This window comes from Aphelocoma coerulescens, chromosome 2, assembly GCF_041296385.1.
Source record: "Aphelocoma coerulescens isolate FSJ_1873_10779 chromosome 2, UR_Acoe_1.0, whole genome shotgun sequence".
Classification (NCBI taxonomy): Eukaryota; Metazoa; Chordata; class Aves; order Passeriformes; family Corvidae; genus Aphelocoma; species Aphelocoma coerulescens.
The window spans coordinates 36,495,965-36,515,626 of NC_091015.1; the positions used below are offsets into that span (position 1 = coordinate 36,495,965).

Consider the following 19,662-nt stretch of genomic DNA (forward strand, 5'->3'; position numbering starts at 1 on the left):
ACCAGCAGAACTCTTTAAATTTTCTGAGAAAGGGAAATTTATATAAATTCTGGGCTTCATCTGGAATCTTCAAAAAGATTTTTCTCCCCCCTAGAAAGATTCCTATCAATATTGAACAAAATAAGTGAGATTACTGGGTGAATGAGAGCTGTGCTCTGCCATTCCAGCCGCGGATGAAAAAGCGCTGTGCCGCAAGTGCAAGCTGTAGAAACTCTTTGTACTCTGGTATGAGCAGTTCCCACAAACAAAGCAGATGTGATAATTATAGAAGCCAACCGCACAGTGCTACAGCATCCGCAGACACTGGTTTAGCCCACTTGTACTTTTCTTTCTTGTCCTTTATGGGGTTTTCTCCTATTATTTTAGAATAGTGAAACTTTGTTTGCAGTGAGGGTGGCTAATTTTTTTATAACGCCGTGCTACGGCGCTGGGCACAGAAGCAAAAGGGATTCTGGGTGAGTTTGTTTTACAGGAGTGTTAAAAACGAATAAGTAACCGGCAGCTCAGCCGCTGGAAGGGGTGGGACAGACGCATCCCTTCGCAGCTGCTCCGCACCCGCCCGGGGCCGGCCCCGCTCCGCCCCACGCGCAGCGCTATAAACAGGCGGCGCGGGGGCTCCGCGGCTTCTCCGCTTCCAGCCATGGCCCCCGAGCGGCCCCCGCCGGCGTTCGCCGAGGCCGGGCAGCAGAGTGGGCTGCAGGTGTGGCGCATCGAGCGGCTGGAGCTGGTGCCCGTGCCCCCGAGCCGCCACGGAGACTTCTTCGTGGGGGACGCGTACCTGGTGCTGCGCACGGAGCGCCGCGGGGCCAGCGTCGCCTACCGCCTGCACTACTGGCTCGGTAGGAGCGCGGGGGACCGGGGGAGGGCCGGGGGAGGGCCCGCAGTGCCCACCCTGCTGCTGAAGGGCTTGCCGGGCTCCAGGGAACCGCGGCAGGCTTCCCCGCCCTTCTCAGTAGGGCTGCGGGTGCGAGGCTTCCAAGCGGAGATACTCGAGGTGGAGGCAGAAGTAGGGCTGCCACCAAGGATCAGGGTGATGCCAAGCGTCATCCCTTGCGATGCTGAGGGACTAAGTGGTGGGACAGTGGGGTGTGGCAGAAAGGTGAAAGCTCGCTCTCTTTGTCGTGTTAGTTTGGAAAAGTGCTGAAGTGTTTAAGTCAGAGCTTGGCTGCACTCAACAGAGATTCTGGAGTGAAATCCTGCCTTCACTCATGTGAAGAGTTTTCTTGCCTTTGTTTCCACCTGGATGAAAATTTCCACTTGGACATCTCCCTGTGGTGGTGTTGCCCTGATTAGTGTCTGGGTGCTGCCTTTTTCAGCTAGATTAATTTTGCTTTCTGATGATACAGAGATCACGTGCAAAGGCACCAGGTTTTCTTTAAAGCTTCTTTAATATCAGTCTGACAGCCTGCTGGCATTGGAACCGAGCTGATGTCTTTTGCCTTCCACCTTGACTAGCACATTTTACATAAAAACTGAAGTCTGACACAAGGATGTGTTTTGCGTGACTTCCTCATCTCCTGGAGATTTCTTGTGACTTCCCCATATGGCCATAGAGTCATCCTGCCACAGTGGTTACTGTTTAGCTGCCTGAAACCTAATACTTTTTTCTTGTTTTGCCAACAAGTTTGTGTTTGTAGGCAGTCATCTCAATGAATACAAATAACGATAGGTGTATTAACATTAATATGCTTGAGTTGCTGTAGTTCTCATTGTACTTTTGCATGCACTGAAAAATAATTGCAGATAAAGCTGGGATTGTTTCTGCATAAATGTTTGAGCCTTGAGTTCTGCATGTGTTAGGAGTTTTCCAGCTGGCAAGCACATAGTGTCTGTCTCTGGTAAGAGTATAATCATAGATGGCAGTGTAAATGAATTTCTGGCAGAGGCTTTTCTGTGAGTAGGGCTGCTAATTAGTGGCAGGGTTTGGCTGTGTAGACCTTTGTTAATGAAGATGGAACTACTCATGTCTTAGTGAAGGTGTAGTAGACGCATCAGAAGGACATGATGTAAGTTTGCAGCTTTTGGGAAGGGAAGGTAGAACAGTGACTGACATTTGCAGCAATTAAAACCTCATTGCTGGTGGCTGAAGAGCTTTAGTTGTTCACATTGATGCACATTTTGTGCTGATGCAGTGCTATCCAGATACTCTAAATGGCTTTGGGTGATCTGGGCACCCACTGTTGTGCAGCTGGCAAGGTGACAGCAGGGAAGCTCACTGCTGGCAAACCCCTTCCTGCTTGCAAGATACTTCAGCAGCAGGGGGGTAAAATCTCAAACACTGCTGCACACTTAATAGAAACAGGAGACCAGGACTTCAAACAAGGTGTGTAGGGAGGGCCAGTCACAGCCAGGGTAAAAACCATAGAATTATTTTGGTATTTTTGACTGATTCACAGTGCTATTTCATGCACCAAACTTTTCCCTTGTAAGCAAAGATTGTATAACCTGTGGGCCAGGAAGATCACATTAGGGTCTTTCTGAAGACTTCCCATAAGTGTCTCTGGACAGCTGCAGCAGTGACTATCACTCAGACTTTGGGATGAAAGAAAGAATTCTTGTGATGGGGGAAACACTGAAGAACAAGGGCCTTGCCATTTGGTGACACTACTCCTACTCCTGCTAGTTATCTGTAGTATGTTATTGTGGCAGATGCATACAGTGGCTGTGAGTGTGAATGGATTCTGACCAGCAAAAAAGACCCCCAACATCAAATTTTCCTATGACATAGTGGCAAAGGTCCCCCTAATTCCTTGCTTAGGCACACCCAAGGGATTAAAAGAAGGTCTAGACCATGGAAGGATGGTCTGTGACCTCGATGTACTGAGTCTTGAGCTGTGACTGGCATTCTATGGGTAAAGTGACCCCACACAGTTTTTCTGCCATGCTGAAGCTTCCTGTGGGAAAGCCAGTGTCTCACATACACTGGCAGGCTGTTGAGGTTGGATAATTTCTGAGCAAGCTCACCTGGGTGTATCAACACAGTTGGCATGGGCAAGCAATCAGTGTGGATCTGTGTCACTGCAGCTGTACCCATTTTTAAGGTTGCCCAGACATCCTGGCTCAGTTGTCTCTATTGGCACTTGAGGGATGCCTTGGTAGCTGAACTAATCCTAAGGGAGCTGTCTGGACTTGAAACTATCGCTGGTGCAAACAGCATGCACTGTGCCAGCATGAGACTACTTGTGGGAGTGAGATTGGCTATACCCCACTTAGTATCTTTAATAAAATCATTCATGGTGTCTTTTAACTATTTTTTAACCCTTGTTCCCAGAGATGAAGTCATAAGATCTGTCCATGTGAACCAGGATCTAGTTTGGTAAAAACTTGTTCTTTTTACTTTATGCTCTGGCTTACTTATAGCTGTTTGTGCCTTAGACTGTAAGGTAAATCTGGTTTTCATGCAAGCTTGAATAACTTATGCTTGGACTGGTGCTCACTTGATTTTTTTTTTTTTAATGGAGTTTTACTGAGTATTTTATTGCGTAACAGCTATGAGACCAAGTCTAATAGTAGTTCTTATCTCTGTTCAAAAAACATTTTTCTTTAACCCTGAACCCTGTTAATGCAATTGCAAGTAATAATTTAGAAGGATCTAGTCTTAATGGATATGAATACCCCTATTTAGAAAAAGAAACAAAACACCCCTAAAACCTCCAAAACCAACTTTAAGGTGGTACCCAGGTCTGAGAAAGCATGTTGGAACATAGCAAGTTCTTCTGTCATGGAGTGATTGAGGGCTAAATGGAAGGATTCCTTATTCTTCTATAATTACTGAGAAGCCTGGTTTTCTAGACTTGATTCTATTTGTGCTTTCCTTGAAACAATTAAAACTGCTGAAAATGTTCATCAGAAATGTATGGGCACTCATTAAAAGCTTTGGTTTAATATACAGCCTGTTTTCAGCATGTACAGGCATCAGCACACAATGTAAAGAGGCTATTTTGCCACAGTCCTGGGAAGAGGCTAATGTCTATAAGGTACAAAACAAAATGTGACCTCATGAAGCAGATATCTGAGTCCCAAAGCTGCTTTGCTTTCTCCCAGCTGTACCAGGCAAAATATCTTGCTTGCATTATAAGTGTCAAGAGGACTGCTTTTGAATTATTTCAGCTTTTTGGCTTGGTGAATTGTTCTTAGCATAAATATATGGTTTACCATCCAGACATGACCTTTCTTTCTTTCTTTGAACTTCAGATCAAAATCCAAAAAATCATTATGGCTGACACTTGCTGTGCTAAACTCTATTAAATTATTCTTTCATTTGAAGATTCTAAGAGAAGATGAACTTCACTACTTTTCACTCTTTTTTCCTTATGAATGCAGTTCTACAAGTAGTCAAAAAATGGCCTGGAAGATCATGTTATTTGGTGGTGAACAAGCTTATGATTCAGTGCTTTGTTGCCACATAAACATGGGTTATACAACCTGCTGCAGGCAGTGCCCAATTGTTGCAGAAATAATTTCTCCAACAGAATTCAAAATTATATTTATGCTTTATTGACATATTTCCTCTTATTTCAGGGAAAGAATGCACCCAGGATGAAAGCACAGCTGCAGCTATCTTTGCTGTTCAAATGGATGACTATTTAGGAGGAAAGCCTGTGCAGAGTAGAGAAATTCAAGGATATGAGTCTACTGAGTTTGTGGGTTACTTCAAAGGAGGAATTAAATACAAGGTAAAGAGTCTGTCAAAATACATTCTGAAATTGTAACATTTTTCCCCACATAAAAATCAAATGGTTTTCTTTGTAAATGGAGATTTTAAAAATAGTTTCTTAATGCTTTGTGGGTTTAGATCTGAATCACCCATCTTAAAGTGTAGGAGTCCCAGTGTTTGTACAGAAAGCAGCAGCTTGTTTGTCAGTGCCTTTTCTGATCTATGAAAACCTTTCCCATTTTTTTCCCCCAAAATAAAGCTGTCCTGAAATGTCATACTTGTGTGTTTAAGGGAGCTCACAGTAGGGACTCTCTGTGTCTGGGAGGTGTTAAAACTCACAGAAATAATTTCTGTCTTGTAGACTGAATAATTTTGTTCAAATGCAGAACCCAGTGTGCTCAAGTGGTTAGAACCATGCAGAGAGTGGAAAAGACCAGAACCTCACTTGGATCTAAAAATGTTGCTTTTGCAGTCCTACTGCAGTTACAATCTCCCAAACACTTTTTTGAAAAAATTTATCTTTTAGAAAGGTGTAATGTCAGTGTCCTTGTGTCACTTCCAGAAGCTGAGTATCTGAAAGGTAACTTTTTTTTTTTAAACATCTGTGGGGTTTTTTTAAGAATAAAGTAATGTATCTCCTGAGAATGTCTCCACAGTAGAAGTTCTGGGAGCCATGGCTCATTCAGCCTTTTTTTCCCCCCATTATGAAGGTTTATAACTTCTCACTGTCTACACAACCAAGGTTTTAACTCTGCATAAGTGATGTTGGCAGTGACATGCCCAAACTTTTATGTTTTAATTTTTTTCTTTGTCATTTCAAGAGCCAGTTTCTGTTCCAACCCAAGGTCTGGGTCTCCCAGAGGAGGGGAGAATGCTGCCTCAAAGAGGCAGACATCCAAGACAGTTTACAGGATTATGCTTATATTTACACTCACAGATCAACAGTTTGCTCTCACTTCCCCTAGTGTGGTACTCCTTGCCAGGTTCACTCTGAAGTTGTAAATATTCCTTCCATAAAATTACAGAGCTGCTGTGGAATTGTCCATCCATCTACATGTAACCAGGGACTAAAATCACCCGGACCTCTGAGATTCAAGTTTGGAAAACTTCAAAAGGAGCGGCATATTTCTCTGCTTTTCCTCAGTCCTTGACTTTTGTCCTGACAATGGGGTTCAGTATTACCTCATCCTCTGACAGTGGCTGGAGAGTGCAGTAAATTCTGTGCTTTCCCTGTTTATCTGAAAAGCCTTTGAAGGAGGGTGACTTCTGTTCCCTTGGCTAAATGTTCACACCTGCCAGTTCAGCAGCAGTGGTGTCTGTCTGGTCTGTGGTCAGCACTCTTAAACAGTACATTACTTTGGCTTGCTTCTCACTGCATAAACTATTTTTTCCACTGCTAGCTCCTCATCTGTAGGAAAAAAAAAAAGTAACTTTGCAGAAATCAAACTGAAAATAAAGCTGCCTGCTTTGTTTTGTTTTATTCAGGCAGGTGGTGTTGCCTCTGGATTTAATCATGTCATTACTAATGATCTGAGTGCCCAGAGGCTGCTGCATATCAAGGGCCGGAGGGTTGTAAGAGCCACAGAAGTCCCCCTGGCTTGGACCAGCTTCAACAAAGGAGATTGTTTCATTATTGACCTCGGAAATGTGAGTATTTTCTAGAGCAAAACACTGAGAAGTAAAAGCTGCATCCCTTCCAAGGTTTGCGTTATCCCCTAAAATGCAAAACTGATTTTGTCACTCATGTGAACCAGCAGAAAGAATCTACTTTAGAGAATTAGTTTTATTGTCACACCACTTGAAAGGTTTCAGACTGCCCTAAATGTTTCCTGGAGTGTACAACAGATTATCCATCAAGAAACAGTTCTCTTTCCCATTCAAGGCATTGCGATTTTTCACTACTAGTGTTTGAAGAGCTTAAACAGCTCACTATAAGTCCAGTTTGAATTTTGCAGTCTCTACCAGATGAATGGGATCAGTGCTAGTGCTCAGAGCAGAACACAGATTCAGCCATTCTCTTTAGACCATTTCTTCATAGTCATCAAACTTTGATAGTGACAGTTGACCCTAAAGAAATAAATGCAAAAGTGGTTATAAAACTACTTGAGTATTTCAAGAGATCACTTGAGAAGCAATGCCATGCTTCAAGGCTTTCTGCTGAAAACAAGTAGAGACAGCACAGAAGAATATTGACAGAAAAGACAATTTTGCTTGTTTCAAATGACTTAAAGTTTAGTACTGTCACCTCAGAGTACATGCTAAGACTTTCTGATACTAAGAGAAGCAGCTGGGATGTAGACCACACTAATTAGATGCTAGTTACCAATTTGAAATTATTCCTATGCCTGATATGCTCACACGTAATGGAAAGCATGTGAAAGGAAATTATGAACTTCATCTGCAGTTGATTTTAACTGTACTGCTTCACAAGGAAGAGGTCAGCTGCTTCAAGATTTCAGTGTTCTCCTGACCTATTGAAAAATGGGCTCATCTGAATTTACAGTGTTCATTTGGCTTTTTCCTCTGAAAAGCAGCCCCTAGTGTGACAGTTGAAGGTAATCAGTATAGCTACTTGATACCGATATGTCTTTGATTTTTATTATGCTTCACAGCCTTCAGATGGAACATCAAACAGTGTTTTTTGAATATTATCCTAGTCCTCATATGTCAGTGTGGTTTAATAATCTGGAACACCCTGGCGATCAATATCCAAAGTAATCTCTCAATTTTGCCACTTTGCATAGAAGACTCAAATCATCTTTTCCCTTTCAGAGTTAACCCATGGGAGATGCAAGGTTTGGAACTAAACATTGCTAGAAAATGCTGCTTTTACAGTAAGGCTGTGATCGGGCTGGAGTTTTCTGGAGTTAACCTCCCATGGACATGCTGTGGAACTGGGTGTACTCCATGAATTCCACTTGTCCTGACCCTTACTGTGCTGCAGTTACCCAGATGGCCTTGAGTAATTACTCAGGCCACACTGCAGGTGTGGCAGTGACACTGATGAAATGCACTATGGGTGTATTGCAGTTTTACATGTATTGCTTGGGGCCCATCCCTTTCGGTGAGAGGAGAGTGCTGACACCAAACAATTTAAATGTAGTATGGCTTTGTAGTCTTTACCTGGCACTGAATATACATTGGGAGCCTTTTACTTTTTTTAGTGTAAGGTCACTGGCTTCTGATCCACTGTTTGACAAGACAGAGGTCAAGCAGCAGTGCAACAATGTGCCTTTGTAGGAAGAAAGACTAGGTGTGAACAATATCTAGAACCCTTTTTTTTTTTTTTTTTGCCATTCTATGGGAAATGTCAGTCAAATCACATGACTAAAACAGGTCTTGGTCTTGTCATGTCATTTGGATAAGGGAGATGGGTTTTCTTAGATGTACTGACAAGTTAAGGAAAAAAGTGTTTTAGCATCTAGATATTCATAGTTGTAGGTTATTATATAAACCAGACCGTGCTTGTGGGAGATGAAAAGGCCGTATGTGCCATAGTTCAGGATTAAGATGTACAAGTCTAGTGAAGTACCTCTAAATAAATGAGAGATAGAAAATACAATGTCACAGGAGAAATCTTGCTCAAGTTTTCTAAGAGCTATATTTCAAGCTGAAATAACTGTACTTCAGATTGAAATTTTCCATGACTAGAGGCCCATTGTAAATGGGCGAGGCTTTATGAGTCTTTACAGGAGCTCTTAATTGAATTTAAGGTTCCTTTGAAGAAAGAAAAGTATTTTGGCTAAAGTAGATTCCCTTGCTTAACAGTTGAAATAAAATTAATCTTAAATAGGATTGCTTTTGAGTCTTGGGATTTATTGCAGAGCACTACAGACTCATTGTCCAAGAATAATGGGCAGTAATTTCATAAAATAATGAGCTTATGGTCAGTGATTTTAATATCAAATTACTGTAGTGTGTCAAATAAGATGAATTTCCAAGATTTACTTTCCCCAGTCTCTTAGCTAACCAGAAGGATGGTCTCTATGGCATTGAAAAATTGCTTGTGCTGTTCATTTCCTGTTATATTTTATCAAGCCACTTATCTAATATAATAAAAAAATTGTTTCACTTTTCCCATTGAGTTCAATTACTGCAGTATTTTAAACTCATGGTTTGAACAGATAAGGGGAAATTATGAAAGGTAATAATAATTAGGAATAAAATCATTACTAATCACTAGGGTTTCCTTGATAGGGATAATGCTTTAAGCGAAAAGTATGTGTGTGCATTTCCAGATAGGTTCACATATTTACAGTTCATGTTCTGATGTTTATCTATACCTAGATCATAGAATAGTTTTGGTTGGAAGGGACCTTTAAAGGTCATCTAGATCAATTCCCCCTGCAATGAGCAGGGATGTCTTCAAGAAGTTCAGGTCACTCTGAGCCCTGTTCAGCCTGATCCTGAATGAAGGTTATTCTATCTTGATCCAGTCTTCTAAGTTATTGGACTCAAACCTTGGCTGAAAATAAGATTAAAAAATAGTGTTGTAACTGCCTGTCTCCTGACCCCTCTCTTAAAAGTGGTCAGGATCCCATGGGGCTGTATCCGGTGTGCACAACCCACACAGCACCTTGGCTGATTTGTTACTAAACCACATTTACAGCACTTCAAATACCATGCCCAGGTCTCATCTTGCCTCCTTTGAACTCTCTTGGCTGGAAAATAGATACAAAAGGCAGAGAAAGCACTGTCTGTGATATGAGGGGAGTTATTATCTGTGGGTAATGTGTGAAGAACTTTTAGTCAAGCAGTCGTCTGTAACACTCTGAACTGAGAGCTGTGACTGTACTGATCTTCCTGTACAGTGACTGAGTCAGGAGAGTGTTGGCATGCCAGACCTAATTTAAGTTGGGGTTTTTTTCTACATGGGATTTCCACAGCACCTCTTTGATGAACCTGGGAATCTCTCTGTAAGGGAGCCTTTGGGGCAGGCAAGACAAGTGCAGGGCAGTTGCTGAAAGGCCTAGAGTAGAGCACACTTTGCTTTGTTGGGTGCTGCTCAGTGCATCTTGTCCTGGTGTAGCTCTGCTCAAGGCCTTCCAGGAGCTGTTATCTTCTGCCACACAATCACAGAATATGCTAAGTTGGAAGGGACCCACAAGGATCATAAAGTCAAACTCTTAGCCCTGCACAGAACAGCCCCAAGAGTCACACCATGTGCCTGAGAGCATTGTCCAGATGTTTCTTGAACTGTCAGGCTTGGTGCTGTGACCATTTCCCTGAGGAGCCCATTCCAGGGCCCAACCACCATCTGGATGAAGAACTTTTTTCTAATACGCAGACTAAACTCCCCTGATACAACTTCAGGCCACTCCCACAGGTCCTGTCACTGGACACCAGAAAGAATTGATCAGTACCTGCCCCTCCTTTTCCCCTCATGAGGAAGTTTTAACTGCAATGAGGTCTTCCCTCAGAGTCCTCTTCTCCAGGCTGAAGAGACCAAGTGAACTCAGCTGCTCCTCATACAGCTTCCCCTCAAGACCCTTCCAATCCTGTCCTGAGCTATTGCTGGTATCCCACCTGAGAGGCACCAGGATGGGTTTGACAGTTCTTGGTGGTCTTAAACTGCCTCACCTTGCTCTGTGCTCCTCTTTACCTCCAGATGCATCTCTCTCTGTTTCACCCCATCCTCCAGCCACCTCCCCTTAGGCACAACCCATTTTCTTCCTTCATCACCAAGACAATTCTCAAAACAGCAAAGAGCAGGAGAGGGCATGGAAAGTGATCACAGAGGGCAAGGAAAAAGATGAATCACTGTACTATTTAATGAATAATGTACATAGAGTTTTCCAGGCTATTTTAGTTCTTATCTCAATGCATATGTAAATATACTGTATATGTGTATATTTCTGATAAGATGTACTAAAGTCTTTCATATCTTTTTGTCATCTTTTGTCAATTTTCTTGGTTTAAAGTGGGAAGGAGACTTGTCAGTATTGTGAAATATTGGCGTATACTGGTGATTTACAAAATTGGAATGTTGAGATGTGTTAATAATTTGGGTAGTTATCAAGACATGCAGCAGAAGTAATGGGAATAACAATGAAATAAAGCAATGTGAATTGATCAGCTGATTTTATTGAAAGCTTCCCAACTCATTATGGGAAGCCCTGCTTGTATGAAGGCTGTCTGAAGTTGTATCCTTAGTGACCAGCAAAAATATCCTCTGTGCATGTGTTTGGATAGAGCTCTGTAAAATGTAAGGTTTGATTGTGTGATTAATCTCTTGATGGGAGACAGCAGCAGTGCCATGAGCTAGGTGACTGCAGAGGGCAGGCAGAGGGATGTGCACTGCTCAGCCACCTTGAAGAAATTAAGAGACAATTGTTAAAATAAGGGGGTGAAGGACAGTGTGTGATAACTACCACTGAGGTTTGAGCTTGGGCCTGATTGCAGCTGGAAAGTTTTGTCAGTACAATAAAAGTTCTGCAGACAGAACATTACCCTTCTCCCAAAGGAAGAGTGCAGATGGGTGAAGTGACAACTATAGCTCAAGCTAAATGAAAATTGAAGGTAAACTGTACTCAGTTGTCCATTCTTCCTGTTCCCATAATGGTGGTTATAAACTGATTTATAAACAGCCAAGAGGTTGCTGGTTTGAAATTTAAGAGCCCGCAATGTTCTTAGAAACAACTTGTGCTATCTAGCAATCAATGTGTATAATTCTCAAGGGCTTCATGAATCCAAATGAAAATTATGAAGTTAGAACTCAAAAGTATGAGACTGAACAGAGTTCTCATGTATCTGTCAGTATGTTCCTACTAGAATACCTGGCATAATAAGCAGGTCAAAAGAAGAAAAACTGCTGCTGTGCAACAAAAACACTAGAAGAAATACATCAGGCAAAAAGGCTGGCTTTTTATGACAGCTGCTTTTCATAACAACTGTGAACTTGGTATAGATTAAATTATGTTTACAAAAAGAAAAGTAACTTCTGCTTTTTAAAGATCAAGAGAACAGATACTTGCTTTATGATTAAGACCACGAGGTATGATTCAGCATCACATTGCAACCTTAAGCACAGTTGTCTTGGTGGCTTCTGTAATCTTCTTCCCTCACTATCTCTTTTAGCTTCTTCTCTTCCATTGGAAAAAGCAGTTCACAACAGACATATTAATTGCTTTAATAAAGTCACTGTTAAGGTATAAATAGGGCTGGAAGAGCGGATTCTTGCATTTTATCACTGTATGTTTCTAGTTGCTTTCCCTGGCTCTAACAACTGACTCATGTTGTTTTTCCATGCACATGTTTCTCCTACAAATAACCTCTTCCCCAGTTTCCCCCAGCTGAGAATTAAACTATTCCTCATGCTGTAGCAGGGAGCTGCCAAAGAAGTAGCTGAGCTTGAAGAACTAAAGTGCTTTGGTTCTTTATTAACTTTATAGACTTATTAACAGCATTAAAATATTGCTCTAACTATACAATGTGTATCTTGATAAGCAAGCATCTTAATTTTTCTATAATTCTGTGAACCAGTTACTCCAGCAGGGTAAATGCCAGCATTCTGGAAGTTGCTATAGTCCCAAAGTCATCAGATGGAGAAAAATAAAATGAAGTCCTTTCCCCCCCACCCCCACCTTCAGTTAAAGTATTCAGAGTATGGATTGTTTTTCTTCATACTCTATGGACTGGAAAATTTCCCCTCACCCCCACTTGCACACAGAAGAGTAGCTGAACCAGAGGTCATCATTTAAGCTCCAGGTGAACTGGACATACATGTATCCACAAGGATTCAGTTAAGTTAGTTTACTTCCTGATGTTGTAGGAAATCCAGATTTTTGCTGCTTGACCTGCTGTTGTTTAGAATTAAGATCATCCTGGTATTAATGCCTTAATCCACTGTGGTATAGCAAGGGCTATTCCTAGTGCATACTAGCAAAACAGGTGGGAGAGGAAAAATGAATGTACTGAGTGCATGACTGTGCTATATCTGACTTATTTTTAGTCTGAAAATTTGTTCCATTTGAGTCAAGTGGGAGACTCCAAAGACTGGTTACAAAGACTCTATTGTAATTTTACTAGGGCCAGGCTCATGGTGGCCTCAGAGGTATTCTGACTGAATGAATTTGAAGTTTGTTTTGGATTATCAAAACTCCACAACTTTGAATGGTTCACTGTATTACAGTTTCAACAAATGTAAAAGGTAGATTTGATAGATATGTGAAATGAGAGGGATTTTTTCTCTGCCTCTATCAAGAATTCAACACTCAAGAAAGAAAAAAATGGAATAACTTAAGGAGAAAAATGCCTTCGGAGGTCTATATTAATCCAGTTGAATCCAAGCATTCTTCTTAATACATATTGTTAGTTCCTAAAAAGCAGCCTGAATGTCAATGAACTGACAGAAAAGAGCTGCATTCTAGCTATTTTTGTTCAGTTATTTTCCCCACCATGTGGACTTTGTTTCCTTGATTTAGCACTTTTCTATACTTAAAAAAAAATTTTTTAAAAAGCTCCACACTCTTGCTTTAGGGCTTCCTGTTTTATTTCCAAAAACTTGGTGTTTGAAATACAAATACCGATGTAATATGCCACTGTTTTACAGATAGTTAAAATTAAAGGCATTAGAAGTATTTCTGTTGTTTGCAGTTCATATATAAACTTTTTCCAAGTTTATTTCTATTTTGTATTGTCATTTCTCCTTTAGACATATTAAGTTTAATTACAGGACTAGATTTTTAACAAAGTAGAGTTTCAGCTAAAAGGAACTCATGCCTTATCAGAGCAGCTGTTCACTAATGACCATGAAGAGTCTCAGCTGAATGCCTTCCAATTATTTTGATAATATCATTATAAGATATTTGTAAAGCTTTGCCAATATTCATGTATGTTCCATCTGCCTCTAGTGTTGCTGGGCTTTTTCCTCTACTTCCTTCAGGAGGTGAGTACTGGGAGTGCTGGCTCTTTTGGGGACCCCTACATCACAGCTGCTCTCCTCCTGACCCACCTTTCCTTACAAGCCTCATCAGCCTTTCTTCTACCTGCTGTAAAACCACTGCAGTGGCATTCTGTGATGTGGTTATTTGCCCAGGCTCTGATCTACTTCTGAACAGCAGCAGCTTAGCCAAAGGGAAAAGAGGAATTAAGGCAATTATAACTTTTACAAACATTCTTTTCTTGCTTTCAGCCCTTTAGTCTGAGTTGTGGGGGTAAAGAGAATGTAGTATGGCATTTCACAGGATTGAGCAGATTTAGCTGAAGAGTTTTCTTGCTTTGAGTCCCTCTGCATTAGAGCTGTACCTCTGCTGCACCAAATGGTGTGGTTTAGAGAAACAAAAGACATCCTGACTGACAGACATTGAGTCAGCATAACTTGCATCATGACAAGATGAAAAGGTACACACTATAGATTTTATCTGTCTCTCAGCTAAGAGTGGTCTTTTTTTTAACTGAGGTGCAATTACATTCTGAGAGAGTGTTCTGGTGTATATGTGGGCAAAGGTGGGCAGGTTTAAGGTGTATCAGGGCCTCCAAAGAAAGAATAGAGGCATACCAGCTTGTGATACTTGGCTTAAATTCTTTCCTTAATGAAAGCTTAAAGTTTATTTCAGTATTTTAAAGTTAATGAGACGAACATTTCACTGTTATTTTCCACCTAAATTGAAGTTTCACCACAAACTTGTTTCAAATTAGAATTTTGAAACCTATTTAATTTATTTAGCTTTTAACTGTCTCTTCATGTAAGAGAATGCAAATCAGCAATTACAGTAGGGGCCTGGAGATTAGTAGGTATTGCAACAGACATATAGGTTTAAAACACTTGCATGTTTAGGACATGTTTAACTAGAGAAAAACTTCTTCATGGATTTAAGCTTCTTGGCTTTTGCTGTTATTGTCCTGGCTATGATCCACAGAAATGACCACAAAAGATCCAGAAAAGAGAGTATATTTTCACTCGCCTCCAGATTAAGGAGGCTGCCAGTTGAATACAGAGGTGGCTATGGTTTAGAAGGGAAAAATTTGTTTTTTATGTCACTTCTGAAATAAGTGATTTTTTTGTTTGTTTTTCCTTCTCTTGCTCTGCATGCCATTTGGGGCTGGAGCAGGAAGCAGGAGGTGTACTTTCACAGTCCCCTTCCATACAGGGAAAAGTGCCAAGGTGCTCTTGCTCAGGGTTACACATGAGCCATGCATAATCATCCTGATGCACAACTTCTGTATAGAAGCTAAATGTTGGGTCATTTTTAATGTGCTGTAGAAGTCTCATGTGACTTGCACAAGGTCACTCTGCAGGCCAGAAGCTATTAGGAGTAAGAGCAGTGAATTCTGACACTGTATGGCTAAAAGACCAAACTGTGTCCCCAAAATGTGCATTTGTGGGGAGACCTTGTTCTGACGACAGTGTGCGTGGCACAGACCCAGCTTGCCTTCCCAACCCCACTCAGGAGCTCTAGGGTGGTCATTGTGAGTATTCATTATAACATTTTCTTGCCCTCAGTTGTTAATTGTCCCACTGTGATCTGATAACTATATTGATAGCAACAGACATTAATATAGGGCATCTCTCTCAGAATTCTCTTTAAGAGGTTTAAAAAAATAAATACTGCTAGTGCAAACTTCTGAAAATAAACTGGGCTTGGCACAGGAATTACTGATGAATGAAGCTCTTTTATTTTGAGAGGAGTGAACACTTGAAGTCTGTTTTCATTTTAATGGAAACATTTTTTGTCAACCTGCCAATTCAAAATAAAGTTAGCAAAGCAAGCCTAAAAATAGTGAAGGTGTAGTACAGCTAGGAAATTGTGAAAGTAGTGAGTGAGCTAAAGCTAAATATCATATTTTGCCCATAGTTGAGCACTTTATATGTCTAAAAAAGAAATACATAATTAATAAAATATGTCCCAAAAGTTAAATGATGTGTTGGACATAGTTAGATAACTAAATGACTGTGTTTCAGGTAAATCCAGATCTAAATATTAGCCTTCTCAAGAAGCGTCTTTAACTTCTAAAAATCTTTTTGTGGCTTTAAATTGTTGAAAAACCCAATCTACCTAGAGGATGAAATGGATAAGTTATCAGGAAGGCAAACTTGTAGATATTCGGCTTCTCTACTGTGAGGCCTCAAAATCAGATACATTGAAAATGAGATTATTATAGTTCAGAAGGGAAAATTAACTAAATCCAAGCTCCTGAAAGCTTCTAGCACTGAATGCTTAAGGTATTTTAGTGATCATAGTAAATATATGACAATATTGTATACTTCAGGACACTTTCATGACTTGTGGCTGCTTGCTTCCTTCTATTGGATTATACAGTACATGAAGTTTAACTTTCAGGCTTTTAATAAAGAATAGTGTCTTTATTCTCTAGTGATAAAAAATAATCAGATTCTTATTTCTCTAGCTTTTACAATATGTGTTTTTTAAATAACCATGTTTTCAGACACTACCTGTTGATTCAAGTGGTGGTTTATGTGGAGAAGAAAACGTGGAACATGGACCCCATGAGGAAAATAATGAAACCTGCAAATTTAAATATCTGAAATCCATTACTGGAGATATTTAAAGATCCTTCTCCTTCCTCAGGCTCATTTGAAACCTAGAGCCTGTGGACTGTAGGAGAGCTCGGTTTAGTCAGACAGGGAGAATAAACTGTGAATGTGGAGTAACTTGGGTGCAGTGGGGCCTTTAGGAGATGCTAGGAAAAGAAAATGTGAATTTATTGTCCAAGAAGTAAAGGTCTTCATAATTTGCAGTGGCAATTTAAGTCTCACAATATCCTTTGCGGTCAGTACAGCAAAAATATTTATTTTGTAGATGCAACTGCTTGTTTGAGGTTCTATCACCAGTTACCAAAAACCAAGAGAAGGCCAATGGGTACAACTGAAGCTGCACTTTTAACCTTTCTGAATGAGCAAGCTCCACCAATTGCTGCATCAACACTGAGATAAGGCAATAGCTGCCTTACCTCTTCCTCTAGTTCTCTATTTTATGACTTCTTTCTCTTCCTTATTGCTTCTATAGGCTATGGGAAATAAAGAATTCCCATTTATTGCTGCTATACTTTGTGACTCCTGTTTCCTCGCATAGCTGCAAATAAGCTCAGTTAGTAGGATGTAGGCCAAGATGAGAATGATGCTAAGGAGTCTGTGTTGTGGAAAGTCTGCATGAATTTGGAAGAAAATGGCTGAAGCTGTGCATGGCAATTACAAATGTATTAAAAAATCTTCTCAGATTGGAATGTTTTACTTTCTACACATTCAGTTCTCTAGGAAATTATTTCCCTAAGTATGAACAGACATTTTGTTTTCCTGGGGAAATGTAGAAAGTTGGATTTAAGATAAGGTTGAGACCTGATGCCAGCAATGTCTCCAGATTCTGGATACTTGGTAAACTGTCAGTATTTAAATCAGAACTTAGAAGCATTTTTTTTTACTTAAGCCTACAGTCAAGTTGTTAAAGGCAAGCTGAAAACCTCACAGCTTTTGTTGCATGACGTGCAAGTTGAAAGGGATACAGTTCTGTGAATCTGTGGTGTAATCCTGAGGAAGCTTAAAACTTTGTGTCTTTGAAGAGATGCTTTTGAGGGGAAGGGAGGTTGGAAGGGCACAGTGAGATCACTGAGATCTCATTGTGGGGTTTTTTTGTGTCCAAACTGGTGAAAAGTAACTGTTGGAAGTTACTAGCACTGTTTTGCATGCAGATGCCATTAATGTTAGCTGTCTTCTAAAAATTTGCATCTGCTAGCAATGAGAAGCTGTGTTTCATCCCTCACTTGTCTCAACCCACCATTCCAAGTACTGTTAAAGACCAACAGTGGTCAGCAGAAAGAGCTTGATTTTTTTTTTTTTTATGGAACAGATTTTCATCTCAAATCTAAGTTTTATACAGTTGTACATACAATATAAAACTAAGCCCCAGTAATTTATTCAGTGATGCGTTTGACTAAAATTTGCATTGCAGATGAACACAAACCAGTTCAACCTTTTTAAAAGTTGAAAATGACTGTATACCTTTATTTCTGTACTATTTAAGCTATTTGATAGAGTCATGTGAAGAATCAAATTACCTTCTTCCAGGAGAAGGTGGTGGAAGCAACCAGCCAAGATGAATAATTTCCTTGTACTGGCTCCTTCCAACCCAGCTTCTAGCATCCCTGCAGCTTATGTTCTGCCTTTTGTTAGTAATTTTCATCAAGACTGAAATCTAAATTCTTCATTCTGAAGTGCTTCAAGTTCTGGATGAATAATGGGATTTGCCAATGGGCGTCCATGGTCTGTGTGGCTGAATCAGGTGACCTGTCTTAGGCTGGTTCTGGTGGCTCTCCTTCCTGAGAGGAGCCTTGGGAACATGCTGCATTCTGCAAAGGGTCAGCAAATAAAAAACTGGATTGAAAGATCTAACTGTACATTTGAGTAACACATACAACCAGGATCTGCCTTGAGATTTTGAAATTAATTTGTTTCTTGACACAGATAAGTACCAGCACTGCTGAAGTACCATAGAAGAGGAGCTGACAGATGTAAAATTTGCAGTAGCAAATTTAGGATTTTCTGGTTCTTTAATTAGCTGAAGCTGTATCTGTAATTGGGATGAAACTAAGTCAAACCAAAACTCCAGCTATTCTGAGCTCAAGTGATCTCCTAGTATGTGGAAGCTAAATTATATTATGTAAATATCTTGCATATTACAGCATCACAGAATGAAATACATTGGAAAAGACCTCTGAGGTCACTGAGTGCAACCTTCAACTGAACACCACCCTGTCAACCAGACCACAGCACTGAGTGCCACATGCAATCTTTTCTTAAACACCTCCAGGGGTGTGAATCCATTTCCAATGTTTATTCACCCTTTCTGTGAAGAAATTTCTCCTAATATCCAACATATATCTCTCCTGGTGCAGTTTGAGACTATGTCATAGATACTGCAAATATCTACCTGACTTCTAGAAAGCATGTCTGAAAGATCTAGATTCACTGATGTTCTGGTGATTTAGATCCAGTAGGATAATTTAATAATTTTGTTGTGTTGAATCCTATTGCTAATGTGTGTGTTCTCTTCATTATTTCAGGAAATCTATCAGTGGTGTGGCTCATCATGCAATAAATACGAGCGGCTGAAGGCTACTCAGGTTGCTGTTGGCATTCGGGACAATGAGCGAAATGGAAGGTCTAAATTAATTACTGTGGAAGAAGGGAGTGAGCCAGACCAGCTCATACAGGTATTGTAATGTGCAAACCAGTTGCTGACATAGCTCTGAATTAAAAGTTTTTGCACCTCAGGAACTAAATTGGATTAGGCTGACACTAGGAATACAGATAAAGGCTATAGTAGGCCAATTTATACCTCTTCCTTCCTTCCTTATCCAAGCAGTGTTAAGTTAATTGGTCATTAGAGTCTGAGATAATGAATCATCTGAGAATACTTTTACAAGAACTAAATGTTTGCTTTATTGAGTTAACTGTACAGTGACTGAATTAACAGCATGCCTCATACCTGAGGCATACTATCTGCTCTGTGTGAGGAATGAGCATCCATCTGGGACAGCACCAAACAAGGAAAGACATAGGATTACTGTGTATAGAAAGTAAGAAATGTAGCAAATTGCATGTTGATGCAGGGGCCAAGCACACTGCTTTGCATACTTCTGCTCCTATTTCAAGATTGTACGCACCTAGCCTCTAGTAACCCCAGTGAGCCCTTTCCTTGTATGTTTAGCAAGTTAAACCATTTACTTAAAACCCCCAGATTTCAGATACCAATGAGCTGATCAAAGTAGAGTGGAAAAAAAATTTCCTAGGCCACATACTAATAAAAACATTGCCACTTGACATTTGTGTCCTAAATTAAGCTTTTTGCATTGGTTCTAAAAAGAAGGAAGAGGGAAGCAGGGTCTCAAAGCAGTCCTTCAATAAAATGGACTATGTACAGCCAAGATATTGTCTTGTGCTCCAGATTAAGTTCAGGAAGTAAAGCCAACGGTTCATGCAGGTGTGCAATTATTTTTTGTGGTGCTTACATTCAGTGTGGCATAACTGGTTACTGCCTGAGCAGTAA

At 40.4% G+C, this 19,662-nt stretch overlaps 1 protein-coding gene across 1 annotated transcript in view; it reads left to right on the plus strand.

Moving 5' to 3' along the window:
• The first annotated feature begins 617 nt into the window (after window positions 1-617).
• Window positions 618-19,662, plus strand: part of LOC138106441 (scinderin) — a 49,424-nt gene continuing 30,379 nt past the window's right edge. Inside the window, exons 1-4 of the mRNA XM_069007038.1 lie at window positions 618-839; window positions 4,522-4,676; window positions 6,143-6,304; window positions 18,677-18,826. Coding sequence (XP_068863139.1) covers window positions 641-839; window positions 4,522-4,676; window positions 6,143-6,304; window positions 18,677-18,826 — 666 coding nt within the window. The 5' untranslated portion in view covers window positions 618-640. The remainder of the gene's footprint in view (window positions 840-4,521; window positions 4,677-6,142; window positions 6,305-18,676; window positions 18,827-19,662) is intronic.